The sequence below is a fragment of the Nicotiana tomentosiformis genome, chromosome 2 (genome assembly GCF_000390325.3).
Source record: "Nicotiana tomentosiformis chromosome 2, ASM39032v3, whole genome shotgun sequence".
NCBI lineage: Eukaryota > Viridiplantae > Streptophyta > Magnoliopsida > Solanales > Solanaceae > Nicotiana > Nicotiana tomentosiformis.
Genome location: NC_090813.1, coordinates 36,118,450 through 36,141,147, shown reverse-complemented (window position 1 = coordinate 36,141,147; position 22,698 = coordinate 36,118,450). Strand labels below are relative to the sequence as shown.

At 37.4% G+C, this 22,698-nt stretch overlaps 1 protein-coding gene across 1 annotated transcript in view; it reads right to left on the bottom strand.

The window, feature by feature from the left end:
* LOC104113825 (protein SWEETIE) overlaps positions 1–22,698 on the bottom strand; it is a 45,234-nt gene that overhangs the window by 7,790 nt on the left and 14,746 nt on the right. The window contains exons 11-39 of the mRNA XM_009624118.4: positions 22,117–22,185; positions 20,507–20,632; positions 19,293–19,396; positions 17,313–17,445; positions 17,133–17,239; positions 12,543–12,653; positions 12,285–12,452; positions 12,050–12,136; positions 11,752–11,845; positions 11,538–11,606; positions 11,316–11,438; positions 11,160–11,228; positions 10,965–11,069; positions 10,720–10,808; positions 9,858–10,014; positions 8,825–8,974; positions 7,292–7,341; positions 6,987–7,086; positions 6,810–6,866; positions 5,677–5,744; positions 4,213–4,306; positions 3,590–3,813; positions 2,344–2,488; positions 2,178–2,246; positions 1,520–1,573; positions 1,277–1,363; positions 1,068–1,196; positions 769–972; positions 169–624 (exon numbers count right to left, since the gene is read on the bottom strand). Coding sequence (XP_009622413.1) covers positions 169–624; positions 769–972; positions 1,068–1,196; positions 1,277–1,363; positions 1,520–1,573; positions 2,178–2,246; positions 2,344–2,488; positions 3,590–3,813; positions 4,213–4,306; positions 5,677–5,744; positions 6,810–6,866; positions 6,987–7,086; positions 7,292–7,341; positions 8,825–8,974; positions 9,858–10,014; positions 10,720–10,808; positions 10,965–11,069; positions 11,160–11,228; positions 11,316–11,438; positions 11,538–11,606; positions 11,752–11,845; positions 12,050–12,136; positions 12,285–12,452; positions 12,543–12,653; positions 17,133–17,239; positions 17,313–17,445; positions 19,293–19,396; positions 20,507–20,632; positions 22,117–22,185 — 3,498 coding nt within the window. The remainder of the gene's footprint in view (positions 1–168; positions 625–768; positions 973–1,067; positions 1,197–1,276; positions 1,364–1,519; positions 1,574–2,177; positions 2,247–2,343; positions 2,489–3,589; positions 3,814–4,212; positions 4,307–5,676; positions 5,745–6,809; positions 6,867–6,986; positions 7,087–7,291; positions 7,342–8,824; positions 8,975–9,857; positions 10,015–10,719; positions 10,809–10,964; positions 11,070–11,159; positions 11,229–11,315; positions 11,439–11,537; positions 11,607–11,751; positions 11,846–12,049; positions 12,137–12,284; positions 12,453–12,542; positions 12,654–17,132; positions 17,240–17,312; positions 17,446–19,292; positions 19,397–20,506; positions 20,633–22,116; positions 22,186–22,698) is intronic.

Sequence of the window (22,698 nt, the reverse complement as noted above, 5' to 3'; positions counted from 1 at the left end):
CTCTGTGAGGTTCTGCATAGTTGATTGCCCATATGATATGTCTGGAGAACCTTAAAATGCACACCCAAGAAAAAAAGAAAGGGTTATGATATCCATAATGCAAATACAGAACAGACAACCAAATTACTTTGGAGTGACTTAGCAGGAACAACAAGACATTGAAAGTACCTGCAGCAGTTCTTGACAGGAAACCACAGTGAGAAATCCTACGCTAAAAAATCTCTCCGCTGACAGAACTTGAAACACAGGCAAAACAACTTCACACAACTTCAAAGAAGTCGACTTTACTTCTTCACCAACACCGCCGCCACATAATATGGCATTGACAGAACCAATAGGTAGCCTAGATTCACCAAGAACCGAATCTTGCCCCTGAAATAGAAGAAGAAGGGCAAAGCCCCACAAAAATCGAAACTCTTCTGAACCTAACTCAACCATGCTGTACCCAGAAATTAAGTCCGTAATAGATTGATTTTCAGTTTCTGAGGATCGTTCTATATATGTGTTCAAAGGAACCGCATCCAATGCCACGGCTTGCAGGATCAGGGGCCAAGCTTCTTCCAGACATGCTAGCAATTTAGTTGAAACTAGCGTTGACTGAATTCCATCAAGAAATGGTTTCCACTGCATGTAGTGCATATTGGAACATGGAAAAAATTGCCAGAATTAGCAGAGAGAGTGCAACAACTACTTAGTGTTCCATTCCCTTAGAAGTGAAAGAAGCTATAGCTATTAAAGAGAGAAACATGTACCAAACTATGAGCTCACATTTTCTTTAGGAAATGACTGAGTCCTGATATAGCTGTAGTCCTTCAGAAGACAGAGCCAGTAAATTCCAAGAATTTTTGAACTCTCTGAGAAAAGAGGCAATAAAGCTAAATATTCATCAGAAATCTCCTTCTGTTGATTTTTCAAGAACGCAAAGGTGTAACATTTCAGAGATGCATGTGCTGTAAGGAGTCTCACTTTGATCTGGAAAGACAACATCGAGAAATAGCTTAGATAGGAGAAAACAGTGTAAGGAAATATGCCTATCCTAATTTTCCTCTGGACAGGAAGCAACCAACCTTGCATGAGACCCATTCTGCAAAGGACGGATAGTAAAGGTCATTGAATTCATTTAGAGGCCGTGAAATCAATGAAAATATCCGCTTAACGGCAAGTTGATCCCGACTAACAATTTTACATGTCAATATCTGCAATTTCCACACGTGATTCCGTTTAAAGCTTACAGCAATCAATTTACACTACTAGATGCATGGCAGCATTCTATAACCTTTGTGGCCAGCTGCAAGCCTGCTTCCAATAGGACAGGGCCGGAAGATGAGTCCAGTGCAGTTCGAACTGCAGACACCAATTGGGCCTGAATAGAAGTAACATAACTAGCTTAGTTGAGCTAATATCAGTAAGGATTTTGCATCAATTTGGATTATGCCTTTAAACTGGGATTATTCAAGACATTTAGGAAGTATACAAGCTGCTTAATAGAATAAACTGAAAGAATGATCCAAGGACTTACCTGATACTGTTCCAGTAGAAGGTGTCCAGGAAGCTCAGGGTCCAATGTTCCAAACTGAAATTTATAGTAATAGCATTGACAACACATGATAAGCATGAGAAACTAAAAATGAAACTCAACAAAGACAATGTAAGAAAGGCCATAATAATCTTGACGCCAATTATACGTGGGACTAAAATGAGCAGCAATAACCAAAGATGTAAAAATGTGCAAGGTCATTATTGGAGACTGGTTGGCAAGCTCAATGACCTTATGATCACACGACCAAGCTCTGTGTGACAGTCATTGGAATGCAGTAGTAGTTTACAAACTAAGTTATATGAAAGGTTCACCAGGATAAGGTCTATTATACGAGGATAGAGGACATACATACTGAGCGAGATCCCCTTTAGACAATTATGGCCCACTTCAGTGTATTGTGTCTAATAAGAGGAAAGCTAATATCTTGAAATAGTAAAACTCAAGGTGTAGTAGCTAAATCAAATGCAAAGGCAGACCAACTGCACCTTGATTGCAGTCTAATATCTAATATGGACTTACAAATCATTAAATTAGACGTCAAAGTATAGGCTGATGTCTAAAAGATAATGGTATACCATTTGAATGGCCATAATTGATTAAGTCCAACCGAATAGTTGAATGAACATTGAAGCAGTACCTTGTCAATAATAGTACTCAGTAGGGTCACACCAACTGGCCGCATGTTTTCAAACTGAATTGTGCTGATCTGTAAGAAGTGATGGGAGAGAATTAATTTATTTCGCACACTAAAGCTGATTTTAATAGCATTAGTGCAACAAGGTGTTGATTTCGAATTTTAGCACCTGATAAGCAAGTGAAACGAGTTCTTGCAATTGAAGAACCAGCCAGTCTCCAGAAGTTGGTCCACTGGCAGGCTGCTTTCTTGCCAACGCTACATCAAAATGGGCTGGATTCTTTCCAACTGCTGCAGGAAGATGACTCAAACACCTAAAAGCCAGAGAAAATTATTCAGATGGATACATTATATCAGAGACTAACACGTGGAATTTTTTTTTATATAACAAGCAGAACCATTTTCTTGACAAGACAAAGTAATTTGGAGAAAAGATATGCACTAATATATAGGAAAAGATTCTCACAGTGAAAGATAATAAAATGAGAAGCAACGAGAAAGAGAAGAATGAGTTGGGACGGCTCATAAAATGGAATTATGAGGGGATTCTGTTTTCATCGTAATTTGGACAACAGATAAGCTTATGGATCTGGAGCACATGGTATGCAATCGCATTAACACACCAATCCTAGATCTTGATACTCTCATGAGTGAATGAGCAGAAACAGTTCCGAAATGCTATTTCGATGAATACTTATTTGGACTAAGCACAAATTGCACCCATATCACTTTGCTACAAGCTTTCCAAGTGACCTTATCAAGAAAATCTTTACTGGATTAGTTAACTGCATTGGGGTTGTTGACCTTTAGCCTCATTTCAGTTGCAGCATAATGCATTCCTCTGTGTGCTTCTTTTTCGGAAGAATAGTATAGTTATACATCTATCTAGACGAGAAATACAAAGGCCTAAGATAATAACAAGAAACAGCCAAATAACATTTAAAATTTGTGGAATCTTAACAAAGGTAGAACAAATTTCATTAAAGAGAAGACATACAGGCGGGCACTGAGTGTAAAGACTTAATACTATCTAAATAGCATTTAATAGTGTGAAGTAATGTTGGACACCACAAATGTAGAAGATAGATGCCTGCCATATTCCTTTTGTTTCATTCCCACTGCTTGTTTGGCATTAATGATTTGCTGTCACTGTTTTTGACATTTCATTATCCTTACATAATTGTTTTATTGTTTTATAATTGTCCATAAAAACTCTGTTGGCTGATTATACGAGTTTGAAGGGTGGGTTGTGGGGAAGAAGGAAGATCAAGATGATGTCAAAGGAAAATGCTTACAAATGGCATACAACAGAGTTGCAGTGAGAGGAAACAAAGAGGGGAGCATAAAACCAAAGTCGGTTAGAGTGAGGAATAAGCTAACGTCATGATACACCAGGAACACAATTGCCTACTCACTCTGCAGCAAAAACTCTTGTTCGATATCTGAGGTGCTTGTTCCTAGGAAGATAGGCAATGGGATGATTGCTTCTATAACCTTGGAAGGTTGGGTTTTGGGAGCTAGACACCATGTTCTCATCGTCATCTCCATAATTAAGTCCAGTTTCACCATCCAGACCACTTGAAGAATCATTCTGTGAACTGTCACTTCTGCTGATCACTCTTGAGGATGACGAAAGAATCTAAAAACAATAAACAATTTCAGTGAAGCATTCTTCATCACCGGCATAAAACACTATAAAAATCAAGAAGGGAAACTACACGCGCCATGTGACACAAGGCAAAAATACTAGACAGGCAAGATAAAGATTGCCGAGAGCATAAATGCTAGACTCTGGGCTGTGAATTACATGCAGTCATATGATAACTGGTTTAACTTGCTGCATAATCCTTGAATAAGATCATAAATATTTCATAGACGAGTTTCGAAGAATCTTTTAATCCTGTTCAGTCTAGTTTAATTAAAAATAAAGTAAAATGTTTTCAATTCATGACTACACTCCTTCAATTTTCAGAATAGCTTATCCCGAAGATGTTGACCAGATTACAAAAATAAGTGGCAATGTGGATGATAAAATTACCATATTGCGGCAAATTGATAGCCATCGTGATGGCTGTGATGGACATGATACATAAAGCAACCGCATAACTGTGGTCCGTGCTAAGCTGCCAATCCTGCAAAATTGGAAGAACTCTAAGTAAGGCACAAAAGTTAGCACACAAATTTGAAAGCATCCAATTACAGGTAGAGGGAAAAACATTAAGATAATTAGAGCGAAAAGAGATAGCAAAAGTAAAGCAAATATAAAGCTATTCAGGTAGATTAATACAGAGCACTCGAACAGGCAAAGCTAGCAACAAAAAGGAAAAACACTTTCCAAGGGGGTAAAGAAAGAAGATGCATGGCATTAAAAACTACTATAATTCAACCAGCTACTCCCTTAGTCCGAGTATATGATACTATCAATAATTGGGAAGTCAATTATTTGTCTTTGACTACAATTTTCTCAAAAAATTCATAAATATTTTAAATTTTTAAAATTGTGGTTTACACATTACTTTGTGTGTAGTTTCTAAACTTGTAAATTTTCTTTCCAAAAAGTTAAGGAACTCAATGTTCAATCACACCAAAAATTACACGGTTGCCTCTCGTATTCCGAACTTCAAAACAAAATTAATTCCTACTTGATCCTTGACGGAATAAGCTCAAATTAGTAGGGTATTACACTACAGGAAAGCCTATGGTACGTCTTCTATGGCACATGAATTTTATTTTGAGAGTGAGTGAATTTTTTCTATCTTACATTTCTAGTTGTTGTTGAAATTTACTGTGTGTAGAACTATTCTCTATTTTGGTGTGAGGGCGCAAGATTTGCGAAGTAAAGGTATGTCTTTGGCCCTTATGTTAGAGTTAGTGAGCGGATGTTTAAAAATACGTGGTGCTTGTGAGTTGAGTCTCGAGGCTTAGTGATTATTGTATGGTGATGAGTTCGCTTTAAATATTCTTGACGTGATGAGTTAGGAAAATTATTTGATAAAGAGGCCGCCACTATTTGAAGTGTAATCTGATTGCTCCAGGATGAGCAATTGTTTAAGTGTGGGGTATTAATGGTTTGGGGGGGGGCTACATTTACCTTTATACAAGGAACTAAATCAATAAAAATGTTTTTCTTCATGCTTGGGAAGGATACATAACGATGTTAACTATTTCATCTTGTGTCATAAACTAGGAAGTATGATATACCCACATATTTCTTTCCTATTGCAGTTTTCTCCTAAATTACTTCCCTCCCTAGTCAAATGATTCTAGTGCATAACTTTGCTTGTTCAAGTAAAAAAGCATTTCATTAATCTCACACCGTTAAGAAAATGGACCTTGGGCCTCCCTCAATCTAACTAGTTAACTCATTTCCAAAAAAGAAAAGGAACGCCAGACACTAGACCTAAAACTAATAAAGCCAACCCAAACAAACGGAAAGAGACCAAATTAGAGAACAATTAAGGGATAAGGGTTAGGACCAGTTTGTGTGGGCATAATAACTTACTCAGCATCAGTTTCCTCATCCAGCATATGGAATAATGTATCTTCAATATTTTCATTCATGATGGACCCCTGCACACCATCAAGCATCAGTTAAAATATAGTGCACAGCAGACAAATCGGAACTCGGAAACTATAAGAGTGAATTGAAAATAGATCTCCTGAAATTGCCATTTTATTATTCTTCATAAACTCTTCTCGAGTATACATTACATTTCTCATTTAAAGAGGTTGTTCTTAGCTGTATGATTTTCACATGTTATGTTTTCCAAGTGGAAAGACATGGGAGCAGTTTTCCTGCCAGTTGAATGTCAAGAACAATGAAAGAAGTCATCAAAAGGATGAAGTCTGGAGTTGACTGCACAAAACAGCCCTGTAGTTTTGCAGTCATTTCAGAGTATTCAGAAAAGCCACTCAAACAGGCACGACAGGATTTCAACCAAGATCCAAAAGGTTGTCAGTATATAACCTGGCTGATGATTTCAATGTATTCTTCTGAATACAGGAATGGTGCCTGCATTAAGGGAGAGAGTGGGGATGGCCAGGCAGAAGCCCGAGGGGTGGGGAAGGGGAAGGTTGCCTCATTTCTAAGCCAAGGGAAAAAGTTGAAGGGTTAGGAGTTTGGAGCGGGGGACGTGGATTGGTGGAAGTAACAGGAAGAAGGCAAATAAAACAAACTCCTGTGTCAGTGGAGCTGTGCCGTGAAGTTCCACTTCTGGATTCCGTCGATGAATACTTGTGCTCTCGTGGTGTTTTTTGTTTCTCACATGGGATATATACTTTAGTTAGGATTAAAAGGATCTGACCCCCATTTGATGTGATGTTTTGCTCTTTAAGGATTTTCAAGTTTTAGACTATATGAAGAGTATTTTATTGCCTATAATGCCATATTCTAGTTTAACATATATTTGAACAGAACTCGTATCATTAGAGTTTAAGCAATTAACTTGATTCTTGAATATTAGCTCGTCCTAATTAGTATTCGAGCAAGCTCTATAGTATACAACAAAGAGGTTTAAAGCATAGAAAGTGCTATTGATCCGTCTATATCCCTGACAACTGGCAAAACCTAGCCTCTTAAGGTATCAAAATATCTAAAGCACAGGATGGCACATAGGTCAGAGTCAAATTACTTACTGGATCCTTTTCAATGAGATGTCTCAGAGTGGATAGAGCTAAACGTCGCAGCGTTGGCTGTTGTAAATGAAATTCAGAAGTTTCAGTACTCACAAGATTAAACAAGAAAGGAGTCACTCCCAGTCCTCTAGTCCTCTGATCCCCCACCCTCTTTTTCCAAGGGAGAGAAAGCACTACCTGTCTTGCGGATAGAGTTGGGAGGAGTGTTTGCACATTGTAATGCACAGTAACAGCTTGTGGCGCAAAAAGAACTAGCTGCTGAGTGAATCGGACATTCCTTCAAATTAACAAGAAAAATAAGATAAAATCCAAACATTAAAAAAATTCAACGTGAATATTACAAAGCTAGATAAAGCAGGCATGAGTCAAATGAAGTGCTTTGATGTCCTCGCCAGACCTAAACCACACTGGTCTCAAAACTATTGCTTCTTATTTGGTTAATAGAAAAATGGGACAAATATATGAGCAACAAGTGGCCATACTCATAAAGTGTTGCAGTCTCTTGCCGGGAGCTGATCTCTGCAATGACAGACTGAAGAAAAACACAAGATTAAATTGAAACTGGACAAATTAAGGTTAGAAAAAGCTAGTAGGCAAAAAAAGAAATGGTGCTACTGAAGTCAAAAGCCACCTCAATATATTGGAAGACGTGTATGCTAAGCACAATACCAGTGAAGAAGATTATTCACTGCATCAATTACCCCAGGCAAGTATTTTATATCTTTTAGATAACTTTGTTCGGATAATTGAATATCATAATATTGATAGCGAACAGTGACAACTGACAAGACGACACAGTTTATAATTCCTTGTGGTCAAATATAAATTAAAGACCTTCAAATATGGTAAAACAATTCATGCTAATAGGTCGTTTTGTTTAGTCCTCCAACTTTTAGTAGATTTTTGCGTCTCATTATCTCAATTCCTATACTAGGATTATTTGGCAGAAACCCCATAACATTTTATACGCTAAACTTTACAATAAATAGTTCTAGGACAAATACGGTTATCAAGGAAGTTGTTCCATCTTTTTTTAATGTATTTATCTCTTGATAAGAGCATCACACTACTTCTTAGCAGAGAAATTCCTCGGACCAGAGGATATCCACTTTTAGTGCATACTTTGTTATTTATCTAATGATGCCATAGCTCTATTGCCATCATTTTACCAGCCCATTTTGATCAGGGATGACATGGGTATCTTTAAAATATAATAACAACCTAAAAAATTAAACATACCCATCATATCCCTCACCAAATTTGACACTCCTACTTGAGCTCATGAAACAAAGTAACATAAAAATGCTGTAATTACATATAGGTTCCTGTGTATTGATATTTAATGATTAGAAAGTATCTAATTAAAAATCCATCCATCTTTTTCAGCAAAAATGATATTCAAGTGTATTTCATTTATACTTATAAATTTATCTAACCACAAAATTGCTAAAAGATAAATGTTTTGAGATGACACAGACAATCTCAAAGTTGACATTTTGATGGCTAAATCATCTCATTAAAGGTAAAATGGAAATTTAAAGTTAAAATGTTTCTAAATCAGAAAGTATGACATTCTTTTTGGAACAGATTAAAAAAGAAAGTATGACATATAAATTGTGACAGAGAGAGTAGTACATTACATATCCGATATTTGCCTCAGTTAAATTTGACTACATATAGAGAAACTTCAACAAACATGATGAGTTTAATGAATGTTTAAGAGACACTTGACATACACTTGTAACCCATAAGTGATCTTTCATTTATCAATACAATGTTACTTAGTTGCACATATAACACTTGCCATAAAAAGGTGGTAAGTAAACGACATACAGGTTTCTCAATTTTAAAAACTAGATACTCTCAGCAAGTTCGCTTTACTAAAACTAGCTTTCTAACATATCCATGTGAGCTTGGGGGAGTTCTTGCACTTTTGTTGTCTTAAGGTTATGATGCTTCTATTAATATGGACCAAAAATACAAATTAAAGCTTCTTAAAGATTGAATTGACAAACCTTGCAACGCGAGAAAAATATACTGCCAGGAGAAAGTTCAGGACCAAGGACAGCAACAATAGCATTTATAAGGCGTCCCACTGCCTGCTGCAGGTTAGTCGAACCAATCTCATTTGACAACAGAATATCCATGGCAAGGCTAAGTGTCGCCTGAAAGTAAAAGAAGATAGGAAACTTTAGAGTTAAACGAAGAGTTGAATTAGAACCTAGAGGTGCCAAACAAAAAAAAATGATAAATCGCCTTTCTTGTTCAACATATCAGAAGGGTAACCTCTTGAAGCAATGTGAACATAAAAATGGTAACCAAAAAAATAAAAGTTACAACTTACAACATATCAGGTGGGGAAGCTTTTAAGGCCTAACGATTCAAGAAAATTCCTTAATCAATAATTTATCGCGATCAGGCTTCAAAATGAAGAGCAATAAGGAAGGACAATTACCCACTTACAAAACACAAGATGACACAAACACCATCTGGAGAACATATCAATAAAATAGTAGAGTGAACATTAGATGCGTTTCTGAACGAAGGTAGCCAAGTAAATCTTAACGGATTTATTAGCAAAGCACGTTTTGTTCTTAGCCTATGGTCTCTTCTTCACAACTGAATATCTTGACTTTTTCCACTAGATCCAACCAAATATGTTATCTGAACATGATAATTAGTTTCTTGATAAGTAACATGCTCAAGAGAGAGCCATAAACAGCTGGCTGAAGTTCGAGAGTTTCTATTATTTATCATCTATTCAAGAGACACTTCTGACCTCCGATAAACCAGAAAATAGTTAAACCCATCCTCTTCTTATCAAACACTTCCTATTTGAAAAGAATATCTTAAATTTGGTCAGCATGAGTAGATTCTACAAGATGTGATAAGAGAAACAGACAACTAAATCAAATGTTAGCCATGACAACCGAAGAATGTGATAAGAAAAACAGACACTAAATCAAATGTTAGCCATGATAATCAAAGAATGTGGATAACTGATGCTCTCAGAGACACTGAAGTATCATACTCAGAATATATGGATACCTGAACATGAGAAACATAGGACAATCCAGCAGCCTCCACAGTCAACAATAGACCATGCAAAGACCAAATTTGTAAGGCAGTGTTTGAACTTTTAGCCAGAGAAGAAAGAGAATTAACAGTAGCAGGAACCAAACTTGACAATGCAATCCCTCCTGCGCTGCAAGAAGGTTTAACAGAATGAGGACTGCAGATAACTAACAAACAACAATTCAAACAGCATACTCAGACAAACCTCTTAGTGCAGAAAGATAACTATCTCGGTTTCATAAATAAACTTATATAGAATCTTTGGAAAAGACTTTCTTTCATAAGAAAGAAAGTACTTACTATCTTTGGGATCAGATACTACACATTTACTCAAGACTTTGGTGGATCGATTCAATTACATAAGTTACTTCCTAAGTATTTGCTCACATCATGAGATAAGTATTTCTTCCATCATTGACATAAGTAAACTGTTTTTTATTGTATCAGCTCAAAACCTCACTAATTGATCGGTGCTTACAAATTTTAGCTCCAAAATGCATTATAATTAGACAATCAGCTATTTTCATTAAACCTTTATTTACCTTAAATACTGCTTTGCACTTCAATTTGACAAGCTGCTCATGGACAAGCAGAATTGGTGCATTTAAAGTTGAAACACATCGACATAATTACCAATACCAAAGATCTCTTCATTGGAGGGAAGGGGAGAAAGAAGTAAGTAATAGCACCACCAGATTGGTCAAAGGTTGTGGAAGAAATTTTCATGTAAGAAAGAGTCGAGAGCGACAAGAACTGTCATATAAAAGGAATTCATGCATGTGTTTAGTGAAATGATAAAGGTACACACTAAGTTTGCATCATTCAACAAGCTTACCTGCGATGAATGCAACCAAGTGATATAGCAACTGAACCAGCATAGTTTGAATCTACCGCTGAATTTATATCACCAAGGAGCACTCTTGTCTGCAATGACACGTACCAGTTAAAATGACAACGGAGCATGGGTAATTGAGATTCTTACGGATTCAATGATACTAATTGTTGCATGACTCTACAAGATGCAACCCAGAAAGCTGTCCTAGAACCAGGAGGCTGTGAAAAGATTCAAATGGAACTAACCAATCTGGCAGTGAACACATCATTTCCTAGTCGAGCTAATAGGCCAAGACCTTCAGATGATGCTCTGCGTTGAGAAGCACAGATGTCACCCTCAGCCAGAATGCTCTGTCAAGGTAAACACCAAACGCTAAGAAAGACTGTAAAGGACAAAGAAAGGCAAGGGCACTAAAATATCAACAAAAAGATAGTGAAAACCTGAAAGATGGATTGTGCCAGACTAAGTACTTCCAATGGTAAGGGTTCAGGACGTAGAGCAAGCAAAGCCTGTGATGAAGGCAAGCACAAGAGAAGCAGATGTAAGGCATGTAAAATTCCGGACAAGCGAATAAAAAGTCTAAATTATTAGATCACCTTCAAGCCAGATAGCAGGCCCACACATATGTTTGTAACACTGGTTGCATGCCATGCTTGTTTCTTTCCAGCTCTCAGACACTGCTCAATCATTTCGAGGAGTGAGAGCATTCCACCAATATCCTGAGGGGAACAATGACAAACTAAGTTGCAAGCTATCAATGCCTCCATATCTGCACATAATTCTAACACAAAGCCAAGCCATCAACCATATTCACTTACCTCGGAAGCAAATATGGATCCAAAGCAGAGGAGCTTCTGATTCACTAACATTTTGCTTGTAGTCTCCGGCTTCATGATCAGAAACATGTATTAGTAATGGATATCAAACAAGGGGAAAAAGTTGAATCCTCTTCATGGCTTCTGAAGTTATATGACGTCAAGCAAATTATATTTCTTTCATAAAAAGTCAACCTCTTCAGCGAAAGTTCTTTACCTGAGGAAAGCTCGGAAGCTCGTTATCCCATACACATGGTACTAGACCATCTTTTCCACCTTGAAATGAGCGAAGTTCATCCTCAAACAAATCCCTGGATGAACAATCAACAAGATAAATGACTAATTTCTATATTGGGTTATTAGTACCAAGTTAAAAGGAGACAATATTTGGTAATGATGTGCACATCATTAACCATAGCCAAGTCCATGGTTAAAAAAACAAAGTTACTCCCCTGGAAATTGCAAATAATCCACGGAAAGAAAGGAACAAGTTCCATGATTTTGGTGCTAAGTACCTGCCAGGGTTCCAAGGGCCAAGCCAAGCATCTCTTTTGTCTAACAGCATCCTCAAGCATGAACTTTCCTCACATTTCGAAGCTTCCCTATCCCGAAAAGGAAAAAATAAGAATGACATCGCTCTTCCAAAAATGAAAAGAAAAAGAGGTGCCCTTGCAGAAAAAGAAAAGGAACGACTCTTGCCAGGGAAATACATATCTACGTCATAGCTGATGAGCTGGATCAAACATTCACCTATAAGGAGTTGCACATATCTGAATAAGACGGGCATGGTCTCTCCGATATGCAGTTGGATCTGAAATTGACTGATAGGCTATTAGTGTCTTGATGATAAATATCTCCGCTGCCTGTTTGACACTCATTTGGTCTTTGGCTGCCAACAGCAATATATATGACAGAGCCCTGTATTAACAATTTTCACAAACATAAGCAACATAAGAGAGCTCCACCAGACTCTCACAGAAAACGTACATAAGTCACATGTATCTATACCTACTAAGGTATAACAGAACTGGTTCAAGTAAGATCCCCTTGTTCACAGCACCAGAAGAGATAAAACTCTTTATAAATGCTGTCAATGCATCCACTGCAGCACACCATACGCTACAAATAAAATGAAAAGAGCTTCACAAAGTTATATATAGTCGCAGACTTCAGAAACCACATTAAAAGTTTTAGGAAACAAAATTGTACAGCAGCACAAAGAGCACAAGATTACATTTAGAGACATTTGCTTGAAGACACTTATAAAGTACAGAATGCTGCAATGGAACAAAAAAAGATAGATAAGTATAGAAATTATACTGATCATACCAGCACGTGGGCTATCTTGTTGATCAGTGAATGTGAAAGTCGGACTCAAGACCTTTATCAACTCGGATATACCATGTTCAATTATGTAAAACGCATCATCCAAAAGTTTAACTGGTTAAATAGGGAATACTTATTTATTATTTATTTAGGTTTGCGAAAGCAGATATTATATTTGTTGCTTTTCTTAAAAACAAGAGGATTCTTATCTGATGAAATTTGCTCTTTTTGCCTATGTTGTCCCTCAGTAAAATAGAATGAGAAAAAGGGAAGCCCGGCATTCACGCAAGGTCCAGGGATGGCCGCACCCCAGGGAATGTGATGTAGACAGCCTACACTGATGATAACTCGAACCCATGACCTATAGGTCACACAGAGACAACTTTACCATTGCTCCAAGGCTCCCCTTTGTCCCTCGGTAAAATAGAGTAGTTGTATAATCTTCGTGAATTTCCTTTTGCAAATTTGTAACTCGAAAGAACGGGAAAGACTAATAGACGTGGAATGATTTGTCAAAGTGAAAAATTTTCATCCTAAAATAAGTAATAATCTAAAAACCCATTAAATTGGACAAAATCTAAACATGCATACTTTCATCTGACTTGCTTACAAAATTCAGATTACTTTGATGCTATTCAAGTTACATTCTTTTCAATCAGTGTGGTCCTTCCATCGGAATAAGTATTTGGTAGATTCTTCTACTGTATCGCCAATGCAAATAGCAGGAACAACTTCATAAGAAGGAATTATTCAACATTACCATCCCTCTACAAGAAAAAATGAGGAATGGAAACCCAACTTTAAAGGCAGCACATTTCAGAAAATCAGCCAGATTGAGAGGAATGCGCTTGACTAGTCTTTCGAGGAGGATGAAGTGGAGCAAGCAGAGAGAAACATAGTACCATACAGGGACAAGTCACCGGCCTGTTAACAGCTTCAGTTCTGCCTTTTTCCATCATTGCTGGGTGGTGGTGATGAAAGATGTTAGGGAACGTTTGGAGTATTTTTACGATATTTGCTGTTTTGAGAAGAGCTTTCACTCCTCATTCATTGTTTAATCCTGAAGAAGGGGGAGCGCTGGACACTAGGAATAACGACACTAGCCTACTAGGCAAAATTACCACCAAAAGTACTTGTAAACAGATTGAAGGCGTCACGGACAAACTCATCTCGACACCAGAAAATACATTTGTGGGAAGGAGACAGATTTGAAACGCTACTCTGATTGCAAATGAGTCAGTAGATTACAGATCAAGGAGCAAACTTCAGGAAGTTAGGTGCAAGCTGGACACCGAAAAGGATTATGTATGTCAAGTAGAATTTCCTGCTCTACCTTTTATAGAATGAAATGCTGGACAAGTCGAGGAGATGGATTTACTAATATATCTCTAAATTAAGTTCTCCATATGGTGAATAGCACTCCACTTTGGTTCTTTGCCAGTGGCAGGGGCTTAAGACAAAGAGCCTGTTATCTTCAATAATGTTCTTAATGGTGATGAAAGCATTAAGCAAGCAATTCGAGCAAACCATCTGGGGAGGATAGTTTGCAGGTTTAAGATAGGGGGTTCGTCAAGTAAGAAGAAGTGTATCACATCCGGTGTCGTCAAAGGCACGCTTAAGCCCTGAAACGAGGCTCAAAACAGGTTGAGCGCTTCGCCTCGCTTTGTGGGCGCTTTAGTATCGCATCAAGGCTCTTAGGCCTACTTTTACTTGCCAATGAGTGTAATCCTGAAAAGGCATCATTAAACAATTGATATTTCACTTTATCGTAAATTTTTTTCAATTTCTTTGTCCATATATTTGTTATTCATGCTTATAATTAATAGTCTTACACTACATATACATATTTTTACTTTTTCTCCGGTTGCGCCTTTTTTCATTAAAGCCCACGCTTTATTTGCGCTTTGCGCTTAAAGCCCCGACAGACCTTAGAGCTTTTTTGCGCTTTTCGCCTTTGATAACACTGATCACATCTATTGTTTGGAGACTTACATGTTGACCATATGTGACCAAAGTGAAACAGATTCAAGCGTTTTTCAGGACTTTGATCTGGCTTGAGAAATGTCTGGCCTCCAGCTGGCTCCAGATGAAGATGAGGAAGTCAGAGCTCTTACCGGTTGGAGAGGTGATCATCAATGCATCAGCAGTGAGAGGGTTGTAAGATTTGTAAATTACATACAAGATAACTGATTTTCAGGACTTTGATGAGTTGATCTGGCTTGAGAAATGTCTGGCCTCCAGATGAAGATGAGGAACTCAGAGCTCTTACCGGTTGGAGACGTGAACACCAATGCATTGGCAAGTGAGAGGGTTGTAAGTTTTGTAAATTACCTACAAGATATACCTGAGTCTTCACACTAGGAGGAAATACAAGGAAGTGGAACTCTAGGAACCGGGGATGCAAATATTTGAAGAGTAGATTAGAGAGGTGGAAGAGATGGTATCTCTCAATAGGGAAAGGAAGTCACTTTTATAAAGGCAACGCTAAAGCATTCTCATACTGGAGAAACTAATGAGAAGTAACCTATGGGATAATGCAAATGCAAGAAAAGAAAATTTTCCACGTGAATTGGAATAGGACAAAACCTATTGAGCTTGGGGGCCTAGATATATACAGAGACCTGAGATATTTCACGGAGCTTTGAGGAGAATGGCTTCGAATATATGCAATGGAGGAGAAGCTGTTTGGAGGAAGGTGATTACAAGAAAATATGGTGATGATCAATTTGGTTCACTATGATGTACAATTACCATATTAGACCAGTAAATAGAAAGGGATCATGATAGGGAAAATGAACTTCTGACTTTATTTGTTTGTTCATTGGTTGAAACCATTAGAAGATACAATTTTGGCTCGATGTTGTACAGAGATAACACGATGAAAAAAGACTTTCCCTGCTTGTTCTAATTGGTCACAAACAAGAGAAGGGCAAGTCTCGAAGCCTGGAAGGAAACAAACTTCATAAGACATCTCCTTTAGAAGATCTCTGTAGAACTGGGAGTTTTATGAGGTAGAATCGTTCCTATTGAGTCTATACAACTTTACATACTTTGGCGGAATAGATAGTATCATCTGGAAAGGTTCTTCACAATATAATTCTCAATCAAGTCCTGTAAGAGATATTCAGGGGCGGAGAACCGAGCCCCACATAGAAGGCTATATGGAGTTACAGACTACAGGCACTGGCTAGTGCAACAGAAAAATTAGAAAGACCCCAGACGAATTTCCTATGGATGCTGCAGATTATATCAGAAAGTTTACACAGTGAGTAAGAGGGTCATCCCATCTCCGAAAAGAAGGTGGTGTTTCAGGAGGGAAAGACCTTAGAGTGTTCAACAAAGGTTTGCTAGAGAAATAGCTATGGAAGTTATGAGTTGAGGAGCAGGCTCTATGGAGTGGTAACAGAAAAGTATGGCACAATCGATGGCTGTTAGAGGATTAGAAATTTCTTACTACTGTTTGAGTGCGGACTATAGAGGAGCATTATGAAGGACTGTGAAGACTTCGGCGTCCATAATACATTCATGGGGATGGAAGAAGGATTAACTTTTGCAACCACAAATGGTGAGGTGAAAACATGTCGAAGCTTGTTTTCCCTAAAATCGGCAGAGTATAAACCCAGAGAGTGATAACAGCCCAATAGATACATTGGGTGCAAGAGAGGGGAGATACTTTGGGATCTGAAGTTTAGAAGGAATCACTAAGACATGGTCGCTTTCCAAGACTTGGTGGAGTTACTCTAAAAGCAGAGAATACTACTTCTGCACAAGATTCGTGAAGGTGGGGAAAGAGGAGAGATAGGTTGTTCACAGTTAAATCATACTAGAAATTGTTGCAGAGGGAGTAGATGGTTTTCTGTACGCCGCCAGAAAAGGTGTAATTTTTTGGACGGCAGCAAGCGATAGGGATAGAGGAGAGTAAGAAGAAGTAACATTAACATAGAGGGGCTACACTTTTAGCTGTTTGGTATGTCCCAACAAAGCATGACAATAAATTTCTCATAATGATCGTATCCATCCATCTTATGTGGTTTAGAGTTGGGATACTGGCTTATCCAAAATGTAGGTGATCTAGGCTGACTAAAACGATATTGAACAGTAGGTACACAGACAAAGTCACCATGTCATTACCAATATCTAATTTTCCTAAAATTCTACCAAACGACAAATAAAACATTCATAGTTGTGTAAAATTTAACATATCTAACCAGGCTTATTTAATTTTTCCTCAAATCATAATAAATAATTTTCTATAAATTTAACATATCTAACCTTATGTTAGATTGGAGATCTTCTGTTTCACTGATATGGCGTTCTGGATTTCCATGGAATGCGGAAGCCCATAAAGAAAGAATATCAAAAACTTGATCCTCAAGTTCCTGCATCTCCAATGAAATAGCACCATGAAAAACAAAAGCGGAGAAGTTATATCAACAAAACCACTAACTGTACCTCTTTCGGCATGCATGCAAGCAGTGAGGATAAGAGCATCCATCCAGCCTCCTTTTCAACGGCTGCTGCCATAGGATTCCGACTTGATTCCATTATCATTTTCTTAGACAGTTCAACTACTGATCTGGGCAAACTGCATAAGGTCCCCAAGATAAAAATAAGAAAAAAGTAAAGAAAAGCATGAGGACATGAATAAAAGAATACATGATACTGCTAACAACCATAAAAAATGCCTTCGACTGGAAAGAAAAGGAGGCTGAGATAATAGCTCTAGCAACAGAGATGATAATAAAATCAAGGAAAAGAACTACAGAATCCTGTCGAACTGTTTTCAGTTTTTTTTTTTTTTTTTTTTTGATGGGTAAATCTGTTTTGAGATATTATCTTTGAGTCATGTTACTTCAGATGCCTAACACCAGAAGGACAGAAACAGGCTACCCATAGAGAAATAGATTTCAGAAAGAAAAATGCAGCAAAGAGGAAATATATAGCATATTAACATTGTGACGCGAGACAACCATGAAAATGATATAACAGTTGCCCGTTATTTTTCAGATCAATATGCATGCCTGAACAAAGTAAAATCTACGTATCTCAAATTTCAAAGACAGCTGGATCAGATACAGATTGAAAACGACGATCTTCAACTACACGATGCCGAAAAGTATGCTTAGCAGGATCTGCTAAAATATTCCACTAATTAGCGGAGATCCTGAACTTCAAAGTTTAGGATATATTTCCAATAACATCTTCAGAAATGTTCTATACAATAAGGATGGCAGCACAGAAGCAAACCATTGAACGATACTACAACAGGAAGGCTCATCTCAGATACTTCAAGATTGGGGACTTTGTTCTGAAAAAGGATTTTCAATCAACAAAAACAGCTGGAGCAGGAAAGTTTAACCTAAATTGGGAAGGTCCTTATAAAGTGCGAGGTATCGCTGGGAAAGGTGCTTATGAATTAGAAACCATGGACGACAAGGTGTTACCTTCGAATTGGAATGTTGTTCATTTGAAGAAATATTATTTTTAAGCAAGGGAAATACCCACGATCAGGTATCACTTAACTACGATTTTGTTTTGTTCAGTTAAATTATACTAACAATTTTAGATGATAGGCAAAAAGCTAGCCCATACCAAATGATGATATTAGACCTGAAAGACACGCGGGATACAAAATTATTTTCGGTCTGAGTTACAACCTTTCTGATGGAAATAAAAAGGGTTAAGCAGTCATCATCTAAAAATATACCTCCGAGTCCGGTATGTATTTTCCTTTTTAGGAGATGGACCACATGGAAGGAATAATCAAGTGCTCGAGATTACATACTTCAAAATCTAACACTTGGGGGACTATGGAAGACAAAGAAGACTGAAAGTCAAAGAAGACTAAAAAAGACTAAAAGAGTCAGAATTCAAGTCAAGCCTGGATCAATCCAAAAATCAAAAATCAAGAGCTAATCAAGAGCCAAAACTTCAAAACTTCAAATACAAGGCCTGACTAGCTGTCCATGCAAAACTAATCTCAGCAAAAAAACAAAATTTCTACAGTTAGCCTATTCCTATTTCAGATTCATATTGGAGAGGTACATTAAACAAACAGCAAGTGAAAGAGCCATGGAGGAAAATCCAAATTTAACACTCCAATCAGAATCAACACATAGAGAATCAGCATAGCAGGTGAACAAATATTTAATCTTCTCAGTTTTTAAGTGAATTTAAAGCTTTCTAGGAATTAAGGGAAAATAAAATTTTCCGAGCCGCCTATAAATCAGATGCTCGTATTACAAGGACGAGACTAAGGTAGATATGATAATAAGTAAGAAAGCAAAGTCAAAACGTGCAGAGATTTTGCAAACTCAAGAAATATGAATAACTAAAACTAACTAACAGTCATCACAAGCATGGAACTTTAGACAGTTATGCATTCTTTTGGGGAGAAAGAAAAGGTTACACATAAATGGAGGAAGCCATTACCGAGATGGATAACCAAGAGGTAAGCTTGGTGAAATAGACACCAAAGCTGCCAAAACCGCAGCCTGACCATCTAGACACTCCAGTTCATACTTTAGATTAGTTCCCTGTAAATCAAACAGAAAACGAAATCATTAAACCAAGGGCAAAGAGAACATGATTTTCAAGATCAAATATAATTTTCTTTCTGTTTATTTTTTGGAGCACACAAGACATTGACTTGTATAGCTGATTGGGTAGGCGCTACTCAAGCCTGTGGGATTATTTTGGTTTTTTTACACCTCTCGTACAGGGGGAAACCCTTCTTTAAATCAATTAATTAGAAGAAGGATGACGTAATTTCTCAAAGTACTAACCCAGTAATACATAGCCAACGTCTAAAGTACAGGTATGCCTACAGATCTGAAGGCTAAAATACTGCAAAAAGATATACAACAGCAAAAGAAAGTGTTGTCAATCCTTGAAGACAAGGACAAGATAACAGTATCCTACCAAAAAGCTGAAAGGACATAGTGAGTTTGCCAGAGAAGAAAAACCAACTCAATAGAAACACATCTTGAGGAATTCTGAATCAAGGTCTTCTTGAAAAACAAATTTTTGGGTGGAAATATTCTCTCCTTTTCATTTATTTATGAAGGTATTTGAATGGAAATGGAGTTTAAAATGCTAAATTGACTTGCGTATTATATTAGAGGGATGGAAGAAAACACTAAAGCAATGGTTGAAAAGATTGCTTGATTGAGAAAATATCACCGTCAAAGTACAAAATTCAAATAGTTAAATGAATCTGAACATGAAAGTTGTAAAAGTTTACATAAAATAATACTACTAATGGAATAGTGTCAAACATGTAGGAACATCCCAAATAAAAACAATGTCATAAAAAATGAAGCACAGGATGTATAAGCGAAAGCACGATAATGAATAGGTGAATCAAGAGTTCATTGTTAAGCAAAAGAGACAATCCAACCTAAGTTCCATTTCCAGAAAATTGGAGACCACTGTCTTTAAATCTAGTTATGTGGTTAGTTGATTTGTTTATGGTCCATAATAACAGTTTGACAAGACAAACATGACCTATTTCCACCAAGAGATGCAGTTTGAAACAATTAGATAAAAATGTTGAACAGGAAACATCATGATGAACCAAGCTGATAGAGCCAGGTTACCAGGACAAAACTAGAAAAATGAGCACCAAGTATCTATCTTGGCTTTACCTTTTCAAATGAAATATTTTCTCTCACTGCTCCAAGCATCGTTATTGCATAAGAAATCAAACCACCAATACATGTAGGATCAACCTCAGCTAACGCGCGCAAGGTCAAAGCGGCCTCAATGCGCACCTAACAAAGCAACAGTGAAGGAGTCAGAAGCCAATGAGTAGATAGACAACCCATGAAATCAAGCAAATGATGGATTCAGTAAAAGGCCTTGGGTGTTCCAATTTAAAAGTATATAAACATATTATTACGAGACCAAAAGCATAAACAGGATTTCTTTCCTTCCTTCACAACTATTAAGAAAATGTTTGTGGTCCTAACTCAACCCCAAAGCTAGCTCATGAGATGTGTCAAGAATATTATAAATAATATTGTGTATCAATTATGATCAGTGAGAACTAATTAGATTGTTACTTCCCCAATAATTAGTTAGTTTATGGTCTTCCTTACTATTTTAGATCTTATACACTTCAGTATTTGAACTCACTAGCTTGAGGGAATAATCAAGCTGTATTTTCTCCTCTTTGCTTCATTCTTCACATGGTACAGAGGCAGACTCATCCTATTCTTGGTTTACCCAGTGTTGACTGTTGCTCCCATGCTATAATGTCCAAGCATCAGATGTCCAGTCGTAGGCGTGCTTGGGCATTAAGTGTCACACGTTGATTGGTGAAATAAGTTGTCACCTCATATGGGCTTGGAAATTCCTCACCTCATGAGTTAGCATTTGAGGTTGAGTTAGGCACAAGGTCCATTTTCTTTACAAGATGAGGATTGCTCAAGACCATATGAGGAGGCAACCCATTCTCCCAACCAATGGGGGACACTTAACCTCTCCTCATCCGTACGCCTAGGATTGGATATCTGGAGCACAACCAGAGAGAATAAGACGATTCGGAGCACCAACCCCCTGGTGCTTTATGGGTCCTTTGGAAGGAGAGGTGTTCTCAAGGAAATGCTAACAACTGTATATAAGTTAAAGAGCAAATGTTTGCAAATTAGACATGACCCCAACCTCAGGGATGTATATAAAAGTAGACATTTTCCATGATAGCAACTCCACATAAAAATAGGGATAGCACATCTCTCTCTCTTTTTTTCTTATTTTGATAATCGAGAAATCCTCGGGGGCCAGCTGCCACAAGGTTCTAAAATCAGTGGATAATGAGCCCATTCCTCTAGCCTTTCCACTTATATATAAAGTTAATTTGTCCAAGGCAGAGTTCGAACTCGTGACGTGCGTCTAACCACCCATCACACGTTGCGCTCTTATCACTGAATTAAAGTTCTGGAAGCAATAAAATTCTTAAGGATAGCCATCTTTTTGTTTTTCCCAACATTATCATAGTGCTGGTTTTTCCCGACCAATAAGAATTTTCTTATTCATCATAAAAATAACTTACTCTTATTTAATACCAAGATAGAAACAAGAGTGACTTCTGCAGAAATTAAAATAAATTACAAACTTTGCTAGACACGACAGGCTGATGGAACCTGATTTATAGATTTTCTTTAAGTATTCGTCTTTGATAACTCAAGTCTAGGAACATGTGAATATCTACTCCCGCATTCAATGAAGCCACATACGAACATAAGTAGAAGCTTACCAATGGTGCATGTTGTGAAACTGCAGCAACAACTGTATTATCAAGAACTTCCTTAAACTCAGCCGGAACCTGCATAATGGCATACCAATTACTAACCAAACACTGGCTCTACAAAGCAATCAAAACGACTTATCACAAACCAAACTACCGTATGTAGGGGCAAACATGAATTTCAATTAATTAGTCAAGCAATCAGCTCAAATCAATTCATCCTAGAAACAGATAACAAGAAACCCAAAGACCCATCAGCTCCCTGCTTCCACCCTGTAGGAGTATATTTGCTGAATATCAGCCAAGCCAAACCAGGTAATATAGCATAGCTGGAAGACTCGTGCTCAAAAAATTTTGATTATCGAGCACAGGTTAATCAGTAAAAACGATTAGATTCTCACTCTCACATAGCAAAATTAAGTCCACATGACACTGCACTTGTAGATGATTGGATGGAGTTTGTAGAAAAAAACTTTTCTCTGTAGAGATAGTGTACCACTTGTAAACATGATTTCCCATTTTCTGGCAATAAAATGTCTAATTACTTATCAGAAAAGAATGGTCCCATGAGTGAAAAATTGTGGTAAGGGC